At 40.4% G+C, this 24821-nt stretch overlaps 1 protein-coding gene and 1 long non-coding RNA gene across 12 annotated transcripts in view; one reads left to right on the top strand and one right to left on the bottom strand.

Annotated features, from left to right (window-relative positions):
• Window positions 1-15209, top strand: part of LOC132592644 (uncharacterized) — a 45430-nt gene extending 30221 nt beyond the window's left edge. The window contains exon 2 of the long non-coding RNA XR_009558159.2: window positions 15147-15209. This is a non-coding gene — a long non-coding RNA (uncharacterized LOC132592644). The remainder of the gene's footprint in view (window positions 1-15146) is intronic.
• Window positions 1-24821, bottom strand: part of TENM3 (teneurin transmembrane protein 3) — a 1254397-nt gene that overhangs the window by 5174 nt on the left and 1224402 nt on the right. For all 11 annotated transcript variants that reach the window (XM_088659538.1, XM_088659546.1, XM_088659521.1 and 8 more), the window contains 5 exons: window positions 15029-15204; window positions 14130-14365; window positions 8440-8736; window positions 4972-6583; window positions 1911-2041 (listed from right to left, as the gene is read on the bottom strand). In XM_088659538.1, coding sequence (XP_088515664.1) covers window positions 1911-2041; window positions 4972-6583; window positions 8440-8736; window positions 14130-14365; window positions 15029-15204 — 2452 coding nt within the window. The remainder of the gene's footprint in view (window positions 1-1910; window positions 2042-4971; window positions 6584-8439; window positions 8737-14129; window positions 14366-15028; window positions 15205-24821) is intronic.

Raw genomic sequence — 24821 nt, forward strand, 5'->3', positions numbered from 1 at the left:
CATACATAATTGGTTGAAGTGGCACTTATTAAGTGAGGAGTGGATCACTTAATAATATGTCTCCACTGGCATTCAATAACCAAGGTCCATTTCCTTTTGCCCTGTGTGGAGGTGTGTTCATATTTAAAAGCACTTAAAAGGCATTAATTTGCTCATTCACCTAGTTATAACATAAAGAGAAAAATTTCAAAGCTTTCAAAGACCCAATGTTTGATTGGAATGTGGTCACAGAGAGTGGTACCAAAAGTTGAGTGAATTGAGGGATGAGCAGACTGTGCCAGGGAACATTTCCCTCTGCCATGGGCAGTGTTCCCTCTTAGGCAATTTTCTGGTGGCTGCACAGCAGTGGTGGGTGGGGCAATGAGAGTGACTCTTATCTTTTGTACAGCAGAATACAATGCAGCCGCATATAAGCCAGAGGTTTCTACACATGCATCTCTCCAGGCAAGTGAGAGCCGTTATTACAGTTCAAAGACACATTCCAGTCAAACTACAGGAGGAGGGATTAGTGCAGGATCAGTGGTGGGTGTGGGCTGAGGAGGGGGCATGACCCGAGGAGGCCTAAATTTGGCAGCTGGGCCTGAAGTGCCTGACTCCTAGACTAAGCAGGTGGAAGTGGTGGGTGGCTATTGAGCCAGGAAAGGACAGAGCAGAAGGGGAAGAGCCATGGCTCAGTGGTTGATGACATGCTCTGAATGCAAATGGTTGTTAGGTTCAATCCACAGCATCACCAGGCAGAACTGGGAGAGGCCCCATCTGAGAATCGCTGCCAGTCTGTGTTGCCAGTACTGAGCTAGCTAGATCAATGGTCTGATTTGGTATAAATGGTCCTATGTTCCTGTGACCTACAATGCAAGAAAATGGAGGAGGGAAGAAGCTAGAGGCATTTCTCCAATGCACTCGCTCCTCCTGGGTACAGGGCCTGTGCACAGGAAAAGAAAGTATATGCTGATACAGTTTTATGGGTTGTGTGAATATGGTTTCTGCTGTGAGAGAATACAGCTTGGGAAACTGATGCAGGTGGTGGCTTCTTGACCTATATAGCATGTGAAACCATCCTGGTTCTTTAATTTAAAAACCAGAGAAGTTACAAAGATCCTTTAGAACAATTGTCATGAGTGAGCAACTGTTCTAAAGTTTCTCATTCCCTGCCAGTAACTGAAAACTTGATGGCACATGGCCTTTTGATCTTTGAACAGTTAAGATTTATAATCGCTATTTTCTTAAATACCAGATAGGGTTTTTCTGTTTTACATTCCATTTATTTTTGTCCATAATTTAAACTGGCTTCATATTTCTGGACCGCAGGAGATTCCCCCCCCCAAGAAATTTCATAAGCACCTAGAGTTTTTTTGCCTCTATGAAATGTAATGGGTTTTACCTGAGGTAATTTCACATTCAATATTTTATCTTCACATATAAAACATGGTTAATATTAAAGAGAAGTAAAATTGTACTGGTGCTTGGTATGCATAATTTATATCACCTGTTCTTCTGTTTATTTCACAGTCTATTTTTTATTACAGTGTTCACTTTCTGCCTTGAGGCAGGGTGCTGGTATAAAACCAATCTCCAGAGCTTCCAACGGGAAAGTTACAATTCTAAAAAAGGGTTTCAAAATACTATTATTTATTGATTAGGTCTATCCTTCTTCCTATTTTAGTCTGCATTATGAAAAGCCAATTAGGATATGTTGAAATTCAGATCTAATCTTTAGCAAATGCACCAAGCAAGAGCAGAATTAGCATCTAGTCTATGGATACCTTGTGAATAAAAAATAGTCTTTACAAAGTGCATTTAAATATTTTTCTAATGCCACGTAAGCCCTTGAGGATTATAGAGCTCAAACAGCATGGTGTCCTTTATTCAATTTTGACACAGTTTAATATTCACTTTCTTTTTTTCCTTACCGGTACATCATCCCACTGCTGACTCTTCACAAGTTCATAGGAGGGCTCTGTTAAATCAAACTTGGGCACAGGGAATCCTGGGATAGCATTATGCAGGTGGAAGCCAAATGTTACCAGCCAGCTGTTGACATCTAACAAAAGAATTGTGGAGAGAGATCAGATTTTCAATCCCTGATTATTTAATTTAACTTTACAGAAGTTTACATCAGTTGGCCTGGATTCAGGTTTGAGCCACAATTAAATATACTTTGGGGGAAAACCATAGTATGGTTATATGTTAGCTCATCTAAACATTCTTCTTCTTTGGAAAATGGCAATATAGATGCAGAATCCATTCTTATCCTGAGCCCATGAGAGTCATCTGCACCTCCCCTTTCAAACTGGAAGCTGCCTGTATGGCTCCTGCTGCACACGCTCTGCAACTACCGTAGCAGCTGGATTTCTTTCCATGGCTTGTGTTGCTGGATTGGGACTGTGGGCCCAACCACACTTTCATTTCTCCCACAATCTCAAGTGATTTCAAGCCATGGGTTTGAGGGGGTTCCCCCCCCCACGTTCCCTGGGAATACCCACTCCTTACTGCTTAATAAAAGCACACGTCAATCTGCAGAAAACCTGATTGGTGTTTGCTCCCATTCAACACTAAACACTGGGTTTTCCTGGGGAAAGCGGTGGTACAAAAAAAACCCCCAACCTCTTTCAGACTCATGACTTGGAAATGCTTGAAATCACAGGACAAACGAAGTGAGGATGGGTATGCAGACTCAAAAGAAAAGCAACACTGTTGGCTTTTACAGCGGAAGTGTCAATGGACAAAGTACCAATTTCCTTCCTTGCTCATTCATCTAGCAGCTGATCTGCACTGTCAAAACTCACAGCCATGTGCATGCAGCTCGACTGCTATGTGTGAGCTGTAGTTCTGGTTTGTTGCCTTCAGATTTCACGGACTTTTACAGTATCTGCACGTATTATTGTTAACTGACACGATAATTTAAGATAAATGATCTAGGATCTAGATCAGGCATCCCCAAACTTCGGCCCTCCAGATGTTTTGGACTACAATTCCCACCATCCCTGACCACTGGCCCTGTTAGCTAGGGATCATGGGAGTTGTAGGCCAAAACATCTGGAGGGCTGCAGTTTGGGGACGCCTGGTCTAGAGCCAGAATAACTTATTTCCTCCTCTTAACGTAATCTTCATAAGCAATGCACCCTTTCTAGAGAAAGTCCCTTTGCTATGAGATGAGGCCAACAACTTTGTAAATATTCAAAGTAGTCAAAATCTCACACCATTATTGTTTCAATCTCTTACATGGTTGGTTCCTGATGGGTGCAAGATAGAGAGGGTAGCATTCTATCTCCCCAGCTATTAAAGCACGGAAGATTCTGTCCCATAAGATTCTAACTTGCCTCAGGACTACACATGACTGGGAACCATGCAAATTCGTGAAAATGTTCCTATACCTGTCCTGCCCCTATTATGGCAAAACAAGCTACTAGGAACAATAATTTTGCTAATTTTGACTGCTGGAGATAAAACTCAGAAAACAACTGTTTTAGAAGGCAGGGAATACTACAATGAATCTAGTCCTTTTGTTCAGCACATAAAGTCAGGAGTTGAAGGATCTGTTTTTATGGCAAGTGCAAAACTAGTACTCTTGCAGTGTAATTGGAATCTGTCTACACCATTGCTGCAGAGCAGGAGGATAATACAATAATGAGGAAAGAGGCATTCTGCCACCCATTCCTCTTGCACCACATCTTAGTTGTAGATGTACTACTAGGAAGTTACAGTACATTATGCAAACAATACCCACAAGTACTTTTGAAACACTGTTCTTAGGGTGCTGGGAGTGCTAGGATAAATATTTGAGCTGAATGACCAATGGTCCTGGATCTTCTCATCAAAGTGGGGAAGGGAGAAAAGATATTTGTGGACACCATTTTATACAGTAGTTATCAACATATAATGGGAACAACAAGTTGTTTTAGCTTTGTCTCAGCATAAAAAGTGAAAGTTACAGCTTTGGCAGTAAAAAGCACATGGCAAGCAGGCCTAGATCCTGCATTAATCCATTTGGTCTGAGAACTCCTAAATTACCAGGAGAGATGACAAAACAGTGGGAAATAAGGAACACTATTTTTCATTTAATATGCAAATGAATACACTGCCATAAAAAGCAAGTGGGAGTGATAGCACGTTATTTTTCATACCGGTAGACGATGGCTTGGCAAGATTCCCTTCACAAAGATGTTATCATGCAAGTAACAATCCCTACCAGGCACTCTAGATAAAGTTGCCATCTGGCACAATATCACCTATAATATTCAATACATTACTAGTTTATAAATGGTTGCTGTGGGAACTGTCTAGTCAGATATAGAAACATCAAAATTGTGTTTTCCTTCCTGCAATTCCTTTGTTCTGAATCTCTTAAGAGGGCTGTAATATTCTTCAAGGACAAAGAACAGGGCCCACTACGAGGACTGTTGACCATTCCTAGCCGAATGCCAGTTAATGATCCCAGGAGGTAAAGTCCATTGTTATTGCTGAAGCAATGGCCTTGACAGACGTATAGCAGATTTTGGAATATATTTTACACTACTCTATTTGCTTTTGTTCTCACTTAGATGGAATGAACTAGAATATGCATGGCAAAAATTATTTTGCCTTAGTGGCCTATATCCCTCATCATATTCAGCACACACTGCTGTCAGCTAGATAGCATACAAGTAACTTTCAATTCACACACATTTAACTTGTTCACGTTCAGCTTTATGTACTTGGCAATTAAAATAAAATAAGGGGGAGGAAAGGGCGTGAGTATCCAGTGAAATAACACTTTGGCAATCCCACCTACTACTGAATGCCAATAGATTTGACTCTATACGATTTTGACTTCATGTGCTATCCCTGGAACATAACTCCTATGCAAATTGACTGTCACTGGTAATTAATTCCAAGGTGTTGCGTACAATGCAATTTGCTAACCAGGTAGATTATGAGCAAACAGAAATTCCTGTCATGTGTAAATCACTTAAAAAAAATACCTTTATTTACCTGTGATATAATCTTTCACATCATGTATTCTGCTGGCTGGGTTGTTATTTCGGAACATGTAGAGATTAAAAGGAGCTGGATCCTTCCCTATTTTTTTCCAGATTTCAATGTCTGGTGTAGTCCAACGGCCTGCCAGTATGTCATAATCTCTTTGCCCAAAGTGAATCAGTTTGGTCAAAGGGTCATAAAGGCCTCCATGGAATCCAATCACCAACTGGAAGTCGAGATTGGAGTCAAAATAGATCTCGCCGTAAGCTGTGTACTGGATCTGCTTCAGCATCAGACCATTGCTGCTAAAAACAGCGAGTGGTGTGCCCGTGTTGTCTGAAGCGATGTAGAACTCATCTCCACTGCTGATCTCCATGGCAAAGAGGTGTCCTTGCAAGTCATAGTAGAGAGAGGTGATTTCAGAACTTGAATGGTTGTATACATGAGTTATCCTTGTAGGATATGTGAGGTCAGCATAAAAAAACTGGAGGTGTTGTCCCAGACTGGTTTTACTGGAAACCCGTCTCCCAAGCCCATCATAACGGTATATCACTGTCCACCCACTGCCTTTGCTATAAACTCTGGTCAGCAGGCCCTTTGAGCTGTATTCAAATATCTCTGTACCCCTCTGCCGCAGGAATCCATCTTCATCTAAACGGTACTGTACATCACCTAGCCGAGTGATTCTGTCTCTCAAGTCATACCGAAGTGGTGTTAAACGAGCACTATTACTTGGATTGAGCAGATGGAGATTGCCGTTCAGGTCATAGTTGTATCGCCACATTATTTTTTCGTTCAGGTAAACTGTCTGTAGTTGCCCATCGACATCATATTCATAGGCATACTTGGTTGTGTTAGCAAATGGTCCTATTTTAATTTCTCTTTTAGTTACCCGCCCCATGTTATCATACTGAATTGTAATCCAGTACATAAGGGATCTGAATATTTCATACTGAATTTCTTTTATGCGGCCGTGGGCATCAAAGTGTTTTGTATAAGTCATTACAGCTGTGGAAATTATCTGGTTAATGTCATAATATATAACCCCAAATTTTCCAAACTGCTCAACTTTTCCAGAGATGTCATCAAACTGGTAAAGATCAATAGGCAATGGAGTTTCATTGATTACACCTTGCATGCTAGTCACTCTGAAGCTATTGTCATAGCTGTAGTCAAATCGGGCATTTACCATTCCATCTTCACTAAAGCGGAAAATCTGCCTGTCAATCAATGGGCCAATTTGCCTGTACCTAATGGTGCAGATAAACCCATCGCTCTGGAGGTTTACTGTTTTCAGAACTCCTGCTGTCTCATCATAAGTAAAACTGACTCTTGTGCTATCATAAAGGATTTCAGAGAGCCTGGTCTGCCTTCTGTATTTGAAAAGGACTCTTCGACTTGTACCCAAGAAAGCAGTTTGTAGCAGCTGCCCTTCCTCATTGTAGTCCATGATGACAGAAGCATTGCTTTCAGGGGGATTGTAGATGTTTCGATAATAGCCAATGGAACGGATAGTCTGCATAGTATGGCGAGCAACACTAGGCATGGTTATTGCAGAAAGCCGATCGAGTAAGTCATATTCAAAGATGTACTGCCGTTGACTATGCAGCAAGAGGACCATAGACTGAAAAGGAAAGGAAAAAGCAGCTCAATCCAATGCCAAAACCACTGTATGATAACAGCACTTTGTTTAAGTAAATCATCATCTAAATTGAGTTATCCTTGACCTTACATATTGGTAATTATTCTCTGCCTAATTCATTTGGATACTTAATTGTAAGGGGTTTGGTAATTAGTAGCTCCAGACTCTTAATGTGCTACTTGTTGTGACTGAGCCATTCTTTTATCAAGCACTCACAGCCAAACAGCAGATTGTCAATGGATTTGGATAAGTCATGTTTAATACTGGCAAAAGTGAAACTGTCTTAAAGCCAATAACTCAGGAAGGGAACAACATATGGAAGAGACAATTTCACTCCTGTAATTAGAGATAATTTAGTGAGAAGTTTACTAGCCTAAAGATCCCTGAACCTCCTCTTCCACATCTATTTCTCAGATGGGCAAAGCAATTTATTCATTATTTACATCAAACTTTGTAGAGTTAATCAGCCACCAAATGCCTTTTTTTTAAAAGCTTCAGTGGTGTTGCTAGTTAACATTATTCACATGACGATGTATGAAACAGTCATAATATGTCCCTGGCTTTTCTTATCTAAGGCAAAGCCTGCTCTGGCCCCCTGAAAGTGATGTCACCTTAAAAGATAATAGAAGGCAACACAATTGGATGATTTCATTACTTCTTGATTGATTCCATAAGACTGAACATATGAAGCCCTCAGTTTTAAGACGTAACATATTTAGAAGCACTTACATTATGCTCTGCTCAGTACTGTGCTATGCTAGCAAAGCATGGGATTGAGTTTCCAGTGCACATATAAAAGGAGTATCTTATCCCTTCTTTTGGCACAGGAAATTGCACTTTCTGCCAGGCAGCATAAGTTACTGGCACTGCTGCGCCAATGCTGGGGAAATGCCCTTATACAGCAGACACAGACACAGCACATGTGTGAGAGTTCGGATTTAAAGAAAATGTGGTACAGCTTTTTTTGCTAGATCATCTGTAAAACTTACAGTGTGGATGCAATCAGGCTGCCAGTGACATCTGGTGCAGCTAAGACAGGTAGTGACTAGACGTAAAAGTCTTTTCTGCAATGGTGACCTGGCTTTGGAGCCTTGCTTGGCACAAAGTCTACTGTCCTTTTGGTACCAGGTGAAAACCTTTATGCTCTCCACACCTTTTTGATTTCCTTTTGCAAATTGGATTTTATCTTGTTACTCTGCTGCTGTGTCTTTTTTCCTTACTGTTGCGAATTTTAAATTGGGTTGTAACCAATAGCTGTTCTTTTGCTGATAGAAAGCTCTTTCATTCAGCATAGCTTTCTGTCAGCAGAACAGGAACTAGGATGGTCTCTAGTGATTCTCCTTCCCCTTGGAAGCCCCGTGCAGCACCTGCCATGCTGTTCCTTCAAACCGTCCAGAGTTGAAAACACCAAATGCATACAAGCGACAGTTTTATCTGTGCTGGAAGCTGCTTTTCAAAATAAAAAATGGAATAGGGAACACCTAAATAATAAGTAGATAAAATTTGGCATGATTCTGAGAAAACTGTAATTAAACTTATTCAGGTCACAGGGACGCAATTACTCAAGTGATCTTTAATTCTGATCTATTTCGATGGCATCATTAACTTTCACTGGGTTGTACTAATTGGCAGCAAACCAACAAATGTAAGAAGTGCACCTTATTTTAGGAACTGTATAGATCCATATGCTTATTCTTCAGGTATGGATATTTGTAGCTCCACAGTCTAAAAATAAAAACCTTGTACAGCAATGTATGGCTTGTGACCATTTTCTGTAGCAATAACTCACTAATTTAACTGCAAGACACACACATTCCTACGATAGGATAGCACTTTACCTTTTCAAGATATGTGTAACTCCACGTTTTGCCATCAGCAAATACTCTAGATACAATTCTTCCCTGTCCATCATAATCTACTTTTTCACTAGTAGTTCCTCGCTGGATACTGCCAATTTGACCTGTAGATGAATAGGTAACATTGACAGCCATAAGCTTGCTGCTTGGGAGCCAGAGAGTTGGGTGTCCTGATGTGTCATAGGCAATCCTCAACAGAAATTTACGGTGGTCATCGTAGATCTTCTCTGTCTTTGAGGTCCGATCAAAGTCAACAGAAAGGAGGTTCCTACCATTAACCTTTTATGAAACAAACAAGATGACAAAATAAATCATATTTCACCACAAGCTGTTTTACTTCCTCATAGCAACAGCTATTTGAACATCATTATTTAAACACCATTTGCAATGACTGATTTCCTTTGTCAGTAAATTAATTTGGAAACTTCTTGGTATACTGTAAGTACCAGGCATTAGATCAACTGCCATTTAAAAAGGTTTCATTAAATAAAGATGTATTGGCATTTATTCAAACCTTTTCAGTTAATTCCCATGGAATTTAGTTAAATGTTAATATAATAAACAATACATAAATTGATATATTTTATAATAGATTTATAGGGGATATTAGGAGAGATACAGCAAAATTATCAGTGTAGAATTAATACAGAAAAATAAAACAAAGGCCAACTCATATACTGATGAACTATAAATAATTATATTTCAATTTAATTGTTAGGGCTACACAATATTATTTTACATGGCCCCCAAATTATTTTTTATTAAAGCGTCTTTAGTGTTAATAATTATTACATAAATCATGATTTATGTACACAGGATTGTACATATTACACAATTGCCCTCCAAATGTAAGTTCTGAAAGAATTATTTCTGGTGGGCTGACGGAACTGCATTGCTTGCAATCAGAAAGACTCAAACCATATATGAACCTGCCATTAGAACAAGGCTAGTTAGTGGCATTCTTAAACAATAGATCTGGTTACAGGTAGGTAGCCGTGTTGGTCTGGATCGAAGTAAAATAAAAAAATTCCTTCAGTAGCACCTTAAAGACCAACTAAGTTTTTATTTTGGTATGAGCTTTCGTGTGCATGCACACTTCTTCAGATACAGTATACAAAATAAAAACTTAGTTGGTCTTTAAGGTGCTACTGAAGGAATTTTTTTATTAAACAATAGACTCCATTAAAAAAAGTGCTACAAGGCTACCACTAGAAGGTGTGGCAATAGCTACTAAGGGGATTAGGTTATTGTTATTACCAATTAAGTGTGTGTGTGTCTGTGTGTGTTGGTAAGATTGCAGGGCTGGGGGTGGTGCGACTGAAGCCCTCGTTCTCCAGCTGCAATTTTCATGAAATTCACTTCCCCCTGCCTGACAATCTGTACTGGGCAAAAAGCTCTCATTGATGTCAATGGAATCCTCCCCGCCCCCATGCTAATTGCCAGCAGATACTCTAGAACAGATAACATTTACTTCTTTGTATATCTAGTCATCAGACCATCACAAAATATTACAAAAGTAACAATCAATCAATAAACAAATATTAACTCAGACTCAAATAAAGCAATCTATAACATTTACTTTAAATGCTGAATTTCACTGACGGATAACAAATGCCCCTTTAAAAATACCGTCACTCCTTTCTAGAAATGTTACATCAAAATGACATGACATGACTTTATTCAAAATTATTTAAAACATAAATAAAAGTATAAAACATAATTTAGCTTCTGAATCTCCCTGAAGAACTCTCTCTCAAGAACTGCACATTTGCATCAAAATGTACAGTCTTCACAGTTACTATTATTATTTATTCAATTTATATCCACACTTCCTCCCAAAGGAGCCCTGGGTGGCAGGTTGTATATTTATGTTGTCAACCCAGTAGATAAATTAAAGACGGATGGTCAAACCTCTCTGCATCTCTCCCTAAAATTTGTCCCAGTTTTTGTCTATTCAACATATTATAGAAAGGACAATCTGTAATAATATGTACAAGGTCTTCAACCTTTAGACCATAAGGGCAGGTCCATTCAGAATGCAGTATGAACCATTTCTGAATCTCCCTTCTAAGACAGCCGAGGGCAACAGATTTAACTACGTTTGTTAAGTATGTCTCAGTTTTTTGCAAATCCTTAAAATATCGTATATGACGACGTATAAGATGACTTTTTAACCCTGAAAAATAATATCAAAGGGCAGGGGCCGTCTTATATGCCAGATATAAGAATCTGCGTGTGAGAGACGGAAGTTGCCAGGCGCGTAAAAAGGGCCGTGTGCGCTAGTTTACGCCCAACAGAGGGGTAGCGGCTTAGCAAGACGGCTCTCGGCTCCCATGCGCCCACTCCCCGCCGCCTTTTCCTCACCTGCCCTCTGTGTCTCCTCTGCCTGCAGGGATGGGGAAGCCGCCTCCACCTCCTCCTCTCCCTTGGTTGCAGAAATAAGAATTAAGCGCGGCGCGGGGACTCGCCGAGCGGCGCCAGAAATCGCTTCTGAGCTTGTGCGGAAGCTGAAAATCGCGTCTGGACATGCTTAAAAATTAGGGGGCCGTCTTATACGCCGTTGCCTAATACGCCGGCATATATGGTAATATGGTAGCAGGAAAACAAGAAGCTACCTTATACCGAATCAGACAATTCGTCCATCTAGCTCAGTATTATCTATGTAGAGGCACCTTTCTCAGCCCTACCTGGAAATGCCCTACCAGGGACCTTCTGCACACAATCACTGAAGTATCATCCCTCACCATGGGATTTCACAAATATTGTGGCTGGGAACGGAAGGCTTAAACTGCCCCTCCTTATGCACTGCAATCTTGATAATACCCCCTAACCCACACCTGGTATTTTTTAAATTAAAAAAACCTCCTTATTCACATAATCATCATCACTGGCAATTAGGCCTACGGCCATGGAGGAGAAATCTGTCAGAAGCTACTAGTCATGATGGCTATATGGTACTGCCAGGTTTAGGAGGCATATACTTCTGAATGCCCGTTGTGGAAGAATAGCAGCAGGAGAGGGTCTTGTGCTCATGTCCTGCTTATGGGCTTTCCATAGGTATCTGGTTGGCCCTGAGGGAGTCAAGATGCTGGGCTGGAGAAGCCCTTTGGTCTGATCCAGCAAGGCTCTTATGAAGTTATATGAAGTTCAACTGGGAACCATGCAGAGAAGAGGCATTCATATAACTTTCTTTAATGAAAGGGTAGAAGATGGCCATTAGGTTCAATGACCGACTCTGGGGTTGCGGCACTCATCTTGCTTTATTGGCAGAGGGAGCCGGCGTACAGCTTCCAGGTCATGCGGCCAGCATGACAAAGCCGCTTCTGGCGAACCAGAGCAGCACATGGAAACGCCGTTTACCTTCCCACTGTAGCGGTACCTACTGTAGCACCACTCTAGCGATGAGCTCACCCCATCACGGGGATTCGAACCGCCGACCTTCTGATCGGCAAGCCCTAGGCTCTGTGGTTTAACCCACAACGCCAAATTTTTAATCCCCCCCCCTGCTTAGATATTATACCTCCTGTTTGAACTGTGCTTGGTCTCCCCCCCCCCAAAAAAAAACCTGTGAAAATGAAGCCCTTTATAGAGCACTCAGAAAACAGGAATATAATTCTCTTTTGAGAAATGGATTAGTGATGTTTCTGTTTCATCAATTTGGGGATTTATCAGAAGACTTTACTATCTTTAAGCCAGGAGATTTACATTGTTAGATAGCCAGAAGCCTTTGGCAGAAATAATCCATAAATAAAGTATTATCCCATTTCTGAATTGGTTATATTGAGCAAAACTATCAAAGGGCTCAAAGTTTTCCAGCTATTCAAGGTGCTTTAAAACAGGGAAGACACTTTTGACAAGGATGGTAGGTTTCCATCCTCTTGCTCATTGAGTGCCAACAGGTAATTTCAATCCTACGCTTAACTCTCCTTACTGGCCCTTCTCTTCCATAATCCTTTGGTTAAAGTACTTCAAAGAAGAGCAGAGAATAATGAAACAGAGCCCTGCAATTAGTCTTGTTTACAGCAGTGGTCTGTTGTTTTTAAAACCATCCTGCTTCCTTAAAAAAGGGTTTTTACACATTTTCATAGTTCTTGGGTAGCCTAGAAATGTATGTTTCTGTAGACATATATGGTTGTTGTACTTGATGAAGCAGTACTAAATGCAACACTGCTTCAGAAGGTAAGTGCTATAGGCTACTTTCTAGCCTTTTTCTTTCTAAAACTAGGCACCACAGCACTCTATTTTTTAAAGAAAGATAAGTCAAATGTAAAATATCTGTGCAATACTGCAGTGTTGAAACAATTAAAGATATTGCTATGTGGAGAAGACAATATGTTTGTGTTTCCGGTATAATAGTGATTAATCGTCAGCAAAGCTAACTGAAGACACAAAGTCCCATGGACAAGTTTTTGAAATTCATATATTAACACAAACAATCAAAAGGTCTTGTGGCATCTTCAAGACTAACAAATGCATTCTGACATAAGCTTTCATTGACTTTCATGTCAGATGCTAGACTTAAGTCTACAAAAGCTTATGCCATAATAAATGCATTAGTCTTTAAGATGCCACAAGACTCCTGTTTTTACTGCACTCAAAGAAATGCATACATTAAAAGTTAACTCTTTATTGTCAAAGAAAACACAGTTGCTTCGACAGCTCTGTATACCTACTGGTATGTACACCCATCTAGCATCTAGATCTTGACAGGTATTCCCAGGTCTGGACTCTATGGAGCAGTTTCAGCAACTGGGTGTTAGGATTTCACCCCTCCCTATGCTGCAAATATAGGATTGTTGGGATCACGTGCTTGTATGTGATGCATTTCAACTGCTGATTGTTAGAGCTATATAAGTGGAAAGGGAGATGTGCTGTTTGCTCCCTTCCTCCCACTGTTCTCCCACAGTGATGTTTTGTTTCAGTGTTCTCTCCGAGGAAGAGAGAGAAAGAGGAGCCATGTTTACTTTGTACTGTTATGTTTAGATTTCGTTGAAATAAATAAGGATTGGATGTTACACCTCAAGGCTAATGCTTCTATTTTGGACTCTGCTAGTCGTGTGCTCATGTCCCAGGAGGACATGGGTCGCAACAATGTGACGGGAGACCAGAGTGAAGAATCCCGGGTGACGCTGCATTGGGGAAAGGCACAAGGCCTCGGTGTTATCTCCCAACACTGGGGACCACCCCTGACAGGCTGTGCGCACATAGACAGAAAAAACGCCTGTGTGGAAGCTGCTTCTACTCTTCCCGCCTTAATTCTCTCTTGGTTCTGGGAGACAGTGGTGCAGGAAAAGGTGGGGAAGCACCTGGCCCTTCACTTGCCTGGCCTGCCTCTTCCACATCTTCCTCCAGCTCTGAATCTTCCCCTCCCTCTGATTTTTGCCTCCTGGCCCCATAGACCACTACTCCCCTCTCCTGAGTCAGATTCCAGCCCCCCATCCCTGGGTGCCTACTTGTCAGCGTCCTACCAGTTCCTGACAGAGGATATTCCACCTCAAAATGTTCTCACCTCAAAAAATTGTCCCCTAATTATAACCACCAATGGCCCTTTCCTTTTATCTGAACTGTTTGCAGAAAATAAGGAAAGCATGCACAGTTCAAGCACTGCACGTTTGTAGCATATCCTCCACAGTACCATCTTAAATTAAAAATGCATTAAAGGTATTACTCACTCTGAGCTTTCGGCCAAACACATTGACTTTGCCTTGGGCTTGTTCTTTCCGGAACCTCCACTCCACCAAATTCTGTCCATTTTCTCCAGGGAGAGTCATATTTCTTTTTGCTACAGTTGGATTGGCTGTGCCAGCTAAAACGTGTGGTTCTGTCTGGTAGTGTGTATCCAGGCCACTGGCATAGATAATTCTGAGAGATCCATCATATCCAATCTGGTAGCTGTTTCTTAACTGATCTGCAATGGAACAAAAGTATAACATACTTCCGGAGCTGTGACTTCTCATTTAAAGGGAGCCGTAATGGAGAACAAACCACAGCTTCTTGTAGATTTTTCCACCCTGTCAAAATTTATTCTAATTCTTCAGTTTGTATACAACCTCTTAACTTCACTATTTGACAGATGTATCTGCTTGATTCATATCACCATGGATATTGCAAATAGCACAGTTGTGTTCCCCCACATGTGTTTCTCGCATTCACTTCTGTAGAGGAATTTCTGCATGCATAGGAGCTTCATATAATTTGTTTATAAATTATATAAACAATCATAATTCAATAGCATAACTTCAGTTTCAACAACAGCCAATGAGCAGTAGCTTCAAATTAACCAGCATTTAAAAACAATTTCCAACCCAACATAAAAAAGGTAACAGAATAATGCTTCATTTGCTGTTAGCTTCAGATACAAATAATATTTGGGCCAGTTATATAACGAAGGTTAATCACACATCCCAAATATAGCCAACCCAACTTTCAATCTCATTAAGAATGAGATGTAATATTTCACCTTGCAGATCTCCAAAGCTAATCCTTAACTATAATATTCTGACCATAAATGGCTTTGTTTCATTTTCTTCCTCTGAGAAAAAGGGGCTTTTGTTAAATCCTGTTACTGTACCTTGTACCATTGTATAGAAAGAATCAATTGATGATAGGTTTGAAGTAATGCTGACATCTTCCTCTCTGCTAGAAGATTCAATGTCGACTGTAATGGCCTTTTCCATCTCCCCATGCAGGTTGGTGACCACTCCCGTTGGAAATGTGACATTGGTTAATCGCCCCTCACTGTCGTAGCTAAAGCAGAAAAAGCAGAAAATAAAATGATAAGAAACAAGAACAAATTGTTTTTCTTCACATATTAAAACTAACAGAAAATATCAGATGGTAATATTGCTAAGGAATCCTTGGTTTTTGTGCCTGAGTTATGCACAATGAAGACTTCAAACAGGCTTTGAAGTTACTGAAAGCCTGTTTAACATACAGGAGCCTCAGTGGAAGAGAAAACAGATGGATCTCCAGTTCTGCATATTATTCTTTGAAGTGTGACCAAATCCTGCTGCACATCTAATTTGCTGTTTCAAAGGGAACATGTTTGGTGGGGATAAATTGCTTCACATTCCGAACTCGCTTCCCATAATCAGGCTAGATTTAGTTCACTCTTATATGAATGTTATCTCAGGGGCTCTTGAGATTTTTTAGCACGGGCCTTATCGTCCTGTGAAGAGAGCAGACCTCCTCCACTTATGCTCTTCACTGCATCACATTCTCTGTATTACAAGGATAAGCTGTATTGGGAAACAATTATTCTCTGCTGCTACCCTGACATGCTTGGAGCAGAAAATCAAATGGAGCAAGCTGAAAACTACCCTTCTCCCTGATATTTCCCCCTTCCACCCCTCCCCCCCCCCGTAATAGTCAGTCAGCATTCTATGGTCACTGAACATGCTCAGTAATTATTTCACTGTTCTTAGCTTCCTCACTTGCACACCCCCTTTTCTTTTACTTTCACCAACTCCCAAAGAAGAAGGAGAAGGAGAAGGAGAAGAAGGAGAAGAAGGAGAAGAAGGAGAAGAAGAAGAAGAAGAAGAAGAAGAAGAAGAAGCTTTATCACTACCAGAAGGAGTCTCAAAGCGGCTAACATTCTCCTTTCCCTTCCTCCCCAACAACAGACTTCCTCTTGGACATGAGCAGTACTATTTTGTCTGCCTGTACTTGTGAAATAGAAGGAGCAAGCCGTTACCTTCCAACAATATTTATTTATTTAAAAGATTCCTTAGCTGCTTTGCATTGCAAATGTATTTCCAGAAGAGGGTGAAATTAAAACATTTCCAGATGGATTATACAATTACAATCAGCCAGCTAAAATAGCCATCAGTAATAGCACTGAACTCCACCAAAAGCCTGAACGAATAACCCTTTCTTGAGCTAGCATTAAATGACTTTAAAGAGTTGGCAACAGCCACATCTTGGTGAGGAGGGAATTCTAAAGCTGGCGTGCCACAATGCTTTGGGGTGGAGTGTTTCAGGATTCCAGTGGCAGTCAGCTTTTCCTATCAATAGTAAGCTGTCTTCCTTGGGCTGTGCTGGGTGGAATGCCCAATCCAATCTACATTAAAATTGTGGGTTTTTCCATTGGTTTCTAGGTGCAGCTCTCACTTCTGTTCCTGGACAGCAAGTAAACTTCTCAATGTAAGCTACCAAAGAGCATATACAGACAATGCGATAGTTCACTTTTTATATCTTTTCAAGATGCTCCATTCTGTTCTTCCTTCACAACAACCAGTCAGCATTCTGTAGGCACTTAGCCATCACTGGGATGTTTGGGGAGAGAGTGTTCACCTAGCCCCCAAATATTTTTCTAGTATTTCTGTAATCCAGGTTTTCCCTGAGTCTGCTGGTACTCTTGAATGTGTGTTTTGGTGGTGTAACTACAAGCACTTGAACACCCGAGACCAGTATGAATATAGATGATAGTGCCAATCACATTTCTTCTGTTTGCAACTGCATAGATCTGTTCAATATATAGTTATACATAATAGTGTCAAACAATATTTCTAACTGGCCTTGGCTTAGATGATGGAGACCAAATTCACTTCAGGACAGGGCTTCTGTCCCTTTAAGAGCCCTGAAGGTGGGCAACTTTCAGCGGTTGTGGGATTCAAATCATTGTAAATTTCTGTGTTGGGGAAAAAGCAGCAGCTGTGTAATGTCTGCTTGCAGAGCTTTATCAAATAATGAACTCCCTGGTCCTAAACAGAACATTAACAACATTGTTAACACAATAATGGGGCTCTTATATATGTAATTAGATTTAAAAACAAAATAAGGAATTTCAAAAAGGTGGGCAGACTTGAGAGATGGCTGTATTCTCCCTCTCTGTAGGCTAATGGACACTTAAGTACCATGTTCCCTTACTCTAATAATCTTCTTCCCTACATTTGCAGTTGGTTTCTGGACCTGCAGCGGATACACACTTTAAAGTACTTTAAAGCTCACAAAGTGATCGTGTGAGCATCATTGGAGTGTTCAGTGTGCTTATTGAAGTGCACATCTCATCTGCAAGTCTCACAGGGTCTATGTTCATCATCTGTACGATTCCAAATTCAACTTACAAGGTTAGACTGGTAGCTCATCTGCAGATGATTGGGGTTTGCTGCATAAAACCCAGTACAGCTTTTACATTCCCATTTTTTCTCATGGCCACTTCCTATATTTCTAGTTTAGCCTTAAATTCTACAATTAGTCCTACAAAAAACTGTCAGATGAATTGCTCCTACTTGGTCCCATTGTCTCAGGTTCTTACCAGCATTGGAACATTCACAGTACACTGACAGACACACTGCATTCCTTTCTGCAGCTCTCACACCAGTTTCCAACCCTTGAGATTACAGATATTATCCTGCCTTATAACAAACAGTTAACAGAATGAGAGGATCCTCGTATTTCTATTTGAGAATGACATGGCTTTTCTTTAGAACCCAATATGGGTAGCAGCAATCCACAGAAACTAGGTAAGATTTTCTCAACAAGTCAAAGTGAGTGAAAAATGGTGATGCCACTTTTCATACTTAAAACGTCAAATCTCAGAACAGACTCTGCTATGAAGTTGCTCTTGTAGAAACTAACAATTTCTATTTTTCTTGAGCCAATGGCAGTGTGTCATGTGACAATTCCTTTGTAACTTCCAGGGATACATTTCAGTGTTAAAAGCATCGATTCCCAACTTTTCAAGGTCTTACTAAGTAATTCTGAAGCTAGTACTGACCACTGTCAGTTCTGTTTTGTTGACCAGTTTAATTTCTTGTTCCTTTTCACTGTGATTCAAATATGAATCTTTTCCATGACAAACAATTTCCACAACCAGCACATCTAAGGCTGATCTAAAAGCTTTACACAGCCATTAATCACATATCCCATTTCATAAGAGGCTTTCAATTTTTAATTGTGTCACACAAGATTTAAAATATATTGCAGTTGTACCTTATTAAACTTGTAGTCATTTTTATGCCTTTACGTAAGCTCTATTTTTTTCCTGTGAGAGCTTTATCTTATAGGTAGCAACCATTCACAGATTGATTTCTTGCTCTTCGTAAAACAATTTCTGATTGCTAACTACAAGACTTTTGTACAAGGGCAACCTGTCAGTGGTAATGATGATCACCGTCTTAGACATTTGATCTTTTACTCCCTTAACTACTGAAATTCTCTCTTCTGAGGTCCATCCCCTTACTTTTAAAATTACATTCCCACCCAATTTGTTAGTTTTCCTAATCTATACTCCTGCCTTTCACGTTGTTCTGTTATAATTTTCAGAACACCCTGAAACCACAGGAGAAATATGTCTCAGATTTAATTTGACAACTATGAAATATGTCTGATTTCACATCAAATGCTTTTTACTCTCTGCCCCTGCTTATTATGTGTTTATGTGAGAAGATAAATAGCTCTTCTGTCAAACAAAAGGCAGGCTTCTATGTCATACACCACCAGAAATATTCCCAGGTACTGCTCCTTACAGGCAAAACAGCAATAAACAGTGGGAGAGCAAAGCTACTTATTTCAACAACATCCCTCCCTCAAAGCGCTGTGATTGGAGAGCCCTGGTAAAACCAGTTGCTCTGATTACAAGCTAAATTTGTCCATCACAAAGAAAATCTCTCCTCGCCCTGGCATTTTCCTTGTATGGAAAGCTTAGAGACACAGTTTTGGTTTTAGCAGACACAATGACTATATTCACACATCCTTTTATTTTAGAAACAACGAATATATCTCACTTCTTCCAAACTAACCTGAAGACAGAGCTACCACAGCAATAGAAATTATAAAGGGGAAGAAATGGCAGCATAAGAGACAGTGAGGCCAAACATCATTTCACTGTGGGATTTTCAAGTTTGTTCTTTTGAACACAGCTGCCCAAACACAATTAAGAAGAGTCCTATTTTTCTTGAATGATTCATGCAAGCCATTGCATTCTGCAATGTGATAAAACCTTTGCAAATAGAATAGAAATAATGTTAACTTGCCAGAGTAAAATGATAATGCTTCACAAAAAAACCCTGATCTACTTAATGTTCATTGTAGCCTTGTAGAACAGGGAATACCAAAGCAGAAAGAAAATACAAATACAGTTACTGAACACTGAAGAAGAGCAGATTTGCAAATTTGGGGCAGAACTGGGGATGTGAAGGTAGTAGCACAGCAAGAATGTGGGAAAATTGAACAACTAGATGCACATTGAGTGTAGGAGCTACAGAATACATCCTCAGTCAAGTCTGATCCGGCAACACTCTTCGGATGTGATGCAAAATTTATGGGTTTCAATGCTGCCCATTAAAAAGCTCAATGCTCAGATAAAAATAGCATGGGAAAAGTCTACGCTGAATGATGTCTGATACCTGTGCTTTCTTCATGGAATAAGCCTTTGTGGGAGGGGAGAGCATTCAAATCAAACTTGCATCCACCTGTCACCCTTGGAGTGGAAGTGCAGTCCAGGAGAAGCTTTACCACCCTGTTGCATGTGAAAACTGGGCCAGGGTCTCTGATTTTGACAGGGTCAAAGCTAATTCTTTATTGAAAAAATGCCTCCCCCCCCGGCCTCCCAGTTGTTATGATCCTATGTAGCCTTGAAGAAATTGATTCATCAAATGAATCGATGTCTTCTCTTTTGTTGGGTTATTTCATCTGCCTAAATATGTTTGTGTTGGTAGCCAGATAGCAGCATGGGATAGAGGCACTTATCTGCCCTCTTGCCAATTTAGTCACTGCAGTTTATGGCTAGTGGAGGGGAGCACGGCAGCTGGGAGGGTGGCTCATTGTAGCGGCAGGACCACTGGGTTGCTGCTACGTTTGCACCATTTTGATCTCCCTTATCCTCCCCAGTAAGCAGCAGTGATTCAACTGTTGAAACATTAGTTAATCACTTCTGCCCCACAATGCCATCTGCTACTTAGTTTGGTAAATTATGAGCCTGTTTCTAACTGTAAAAGTCTATCATATTGCTTTAAGTTGATGATGTTTCACAGTTGAACATGACTTTTTCACATCTCCTTCTTTGGTTTTGTAATGTAATGGGCAGTTTGATTTGTGAACCACTCCAGGATTTTCTACATTAGGAGCGGTATACAAATGGACCTTATAAATAAATGAATAAATAAATAAATAAATACAAAGAGATTGGGAATAAAAAGCTTGTGTGAAGGCTTATTTGCATAATCATTTATCTCAACATGACAGCCTCTTCCCTCCCTTCCACTTTTAATTTGCTTGTATGGTCAACACACACACAAAAAATGTGACATGACACAATCAATCAGAGCTGCTAAATGACATATATTACCTTGCCATGCCAGCATACTAAAAATGTGCATTTGTAATCAAGTGGATAATAACAGCAATTTGTTATTAAATAATTATCCCATAATGACCATCTTATTGTAAAATAATGTAATAAGAAAGCACTAGGAGGGAAGGTTGCCACCTCCTAACCAAGTCTGAGTGCCTAAAGAGACACCACCCAGAGAGTGAGTTTTCTCTGCCACTTCTCATGACCTGCCCTCCACTTCCCTTGCCTGCAGTCATGAACAGAGCCACTTTTGCCCCACAGCAGGTGTATGAAGCAGACAGAGCAGCATCAAGTGATGCTATTCCTAAAGTCATTGCCCTGGAGCTGTAAAATCAAAACTGTTGTCTTCAAGTTAGGATCCTGATGGTTGTGATTTTATTGAGGATTATCAATAAAATGCAAATCTCTCATACCCTATTCCTATGACTAATCAAGAATCCTAAGTACAAATACTGCCTCACAAAGGGTCCTCCTACATTTTGCCCAGCATTCCTGAATTGTGAGGTTCAAATGAAATGTTCAAAATGTGCCCTGGAAAGAAAAAAAAACCCACAATATTTCAGACTGGAGGCAAAAAGTGTATTTCAAAGCCCTGAAGCCTTTTCAGATGAATTCCCTCTGGCACATTCCTCTGATATACTGAAAGGGACGATTCTGTTGATCATACCCTTGGCAGTGTTACTATTCTGGCATTATGACACCCTGGAGATTTCTGCATGCCAGAAAAATACCCAAGTCCTCTGCATTTATAACGGAGGCTTTATAATTGTGCTCAGATCCTTTCAAGAGCAGCCAAGTGCTAAAAGTTTGTGGATGAAAGTTACAGTGATTTTTTTAAAAACCAACTATTAAGGTTTCAGGATGTCCCACAGTTCAAGGGAGGGTATTGTATTTCATAGCAGAACTCCACAGAGCAGTTACAACAGTGTCAGTGTCTAGTCTTTGAAAGCTTTATCTGAAAATTTAATAAGTAATTGTGTGCTTTAACTTATCACCAACTCTTTGGATCTAACTTATAGTGAGTCTTTTGGGGGAACCTCAACTGCCAAGAAATTCCTTATCTGAGAAAAGGAATACCTAGAGCACTCATACATCACAAAAAACGGCTAACCCTACCAGTTTGGATATTACCTTTTCTTTTGTGTGTGTGGTGGTGGTGGGGGGGGGGGAAGAGACTCAACTTGGTTAGAGTTGCAGTCACACATTACTCTCCCATGGACTCACTGTGGGAAGAAAGTTATGTGGCTGTACTGTAGTTTCTTATGGCATCTTCCTGATGCTGCAACTGTAAATCACAATCTTTTGCAAGTAGAGATCAAAGAGATTGAGTAGGGTACTGCACTCAAATGAAGAAGCCCCAGCCCACCTGACAGGGCTGGCATCAGGGGTGAGCATTGCTGGACCCCTGCCGAGGCCCACACCCCTGGATACTCCTCTTCCTCAGCCGCTTTGGTCACCTTCCCATCCCCTTTTGTGTCGTGTGTTTTAGTTGGTAAGCTTGCCCTGTTTTAATTGTGTGTGCATAAGCTGCTTTGGCTGAATAGGGGTTCAAAACACTCCAAATAAATAATTGGTTATGGGCAAGATGTATAAAAAAGTGTAAGGCAAGATGTATTTCTAAACTTCTTTTTCTACACTGGGTGTGGTGTTTTATGCAGCACCAGAGTCCCCTACAACTGTTGTATAGCTTATATTCCTTTGTAGAATTATGACCGAATTATCACAGATTTAATTGCATCTACCAAACATAATTTTTCACGTATTACATTTTTGCCTATGTAAAGTTCTTTGTGTGTGTGTGTGTTAGAGAAAAAAAGTTGCACAGGTGAGGTGTAATAATGCAAATGCTTAATTTTCTGTAAGTCAGAAGCAGAAACATCTGCAGCATGAAGTAACCAAAGCTGAGCTTGGTGGCCTTTGCAGCAAAATGAGCACAACTTTCTCAGTTGTCTTTTTTTCATGCTCTTTCAAAGTTTTTGGTTATATAATGCTGCAGAACAGAGCTGACTGAACTAATCTGATTCATGTATTTGTTCAAGGCTAACTAGCTATCCAGCTAGGTGAAATGAAGGGAAGCTGTCTGTGGTGAGCCATAGCTGGAAAAAAGCACCTGATCACAGCCAGAGACAAAAAGCCTGGAGAATATTTGGAATTGAAGGGTGTGGGGAAGAGAAGTACAGCACAGCGAGAGGCTGAAAGGCACAGTAAGGAGAGGTAAGGGGAGGAAACAGAAGCTGCAATTGGTTGATTGCATCTGACATATGAAGGTGGCTTTGCCACAATCAACCTTGGTACTGTTTGAAAAATAGCTGCAATCCAAAATGTATATACCAGGAAGTAAGCCCCACTGGCCACAATAGGACTTGCCTCTCAGCAAACATGCAAAGGGTTGTCAATAAGCAGCTACAAAAATCCTATGCTGACTACACTGTTTACATTACTCTTTATAGCTGAAATGTTTATGAATTCATGTAAGTGTTTTAGATGGTAGAATTATCATTTCTTTGTTGGCAGTCTCCTAAGACTCTTACAGTGGACTAAATATTTAAACTGAATTTTCATGTGGAGTCAAACATTTAGTTTGTATTTCATTTTCATTCTGGGTCACAGGTACAGGCATTTTGGAATAATTTTGATTATATGCAGTTGCTGGGAGAATCATCCAAAAAGTACAGCTTTAACGACATCAGCAATACCAAACAGTGCACTTCATCTTTCCCCCTGAAAGAAGTGTTTGTTTTGCATGTTTTTTAGCTCAAGGAGAGCATGATTCTGTCACCGTGTGTGTTTGGGTGCAAAAGATTCAATTTGCATGAAAAGGTTTTAAGGATCTTACAGCACAGGGCAGGCTGAGATAGCTCAGTTGGTAAAGCATTTGGCTCTTAACCTCAGGATTGCTCAAAAGCTTTCTGCATTGCAGGAAGTTGGAGTAGATGACCCTCACGGTCTCTTCCAACTCAACAAATTCTATTATTCTAAGTTGTAGGTTTCTTGCTAAAAAAACTCTACCAGCACAAGCAAGGTGTGGCCTCCAACCTGCTATTCAGCTCATATGGGATCACATTAGAATGTAAATGCCCAACCTTCCTCTGGTTCTAACTTAAATCAAAGCCACACTGTACCACCTATTAATTAGATATGAGAAAGCAGAGATTTCAGGAGGTTCATCCAACAAGTACTGCAAATCTCACCACAACCTAGGTGCAAATAAAAAAACGCATTTACTGTCACATTTGTATACTGCACTTTACAACACATTTAAAATGTTTTCTTTGCAGCTGTATAGCTGAGTTTCTAGACACCCATTTGTTAAACAACAGATTCTTTTGGGCACACATCTGAAAATCGCCCTTTCAGAACCACCTCTTTATACAATTAGCTTTCCCCACCTAATTCCATCCCCTGCGTTCTCCCACAAGCAGCAGTCCCTCCTTCCCTTCTCTTAAGTTAGTAAGCTCCTGGGTAGTATCTGCCTTACAATCAACCACTTCTCCAGTGTTCAGACAGAACATAAGCAATGATCAGTACTAATTATCTGTCTTTAAATCCTCCTCCGCTGCCTTTTCAGATTTACCATGAATTTTCACTCTCCCTCCTCTCCAACTGTGTTAGAGACCTACTCTCATCTCCTCTTTCTCTCTTCCTGGGAACACTTCAGTAGTTATTCCCATGAGCGTAGCCAGGATTTTTGTTAGGGCCAAAGTTGTTGAACTTTCTCTCCCCCCCCCCCGCTATGCCCATGGTTATTCCCAGTATTCTTAATAATAATACAGTTCCTAGGATTCTTTGATAGGTAAATTAATGGTGTGTATACAGCTTTCCTGATCAAGGTGGAAGAAGGTGGAATCTCCAAAAACTGGGCATGAATAACTTAATATGGAACTTCAAGGAAGGAATATCCCCCCCCCCCAACCTACCCAACTCATCTCACATTGCTCCAGAGAAGCTTTTCAGGAGCTGCAGCAGGCCAAAAGTTTTCCTCCATGAAACTTCCTTAACATATCATAGGATCCAAGCCAGCATAAACAAAATGCCCAGAGCTATGGTTTTGATCTGTGGGTTACTGACA

The sequence above is a fragment of the Zootoca vivipara genome, chromosome Z1 (assembly GCF_965207765.1).
Source record: "Zootoca vivipara chromosome Z1, rZooViv2.hap1.1, whole genome shotgun sequence".
Classification (NCBI taxonomy): domain Eukaryota; kingdom Metazoa; phylum Chordata; class Lepidosauria; order Squamata; family Lacertidae; genus Zootoca; species Zootoca vivipara.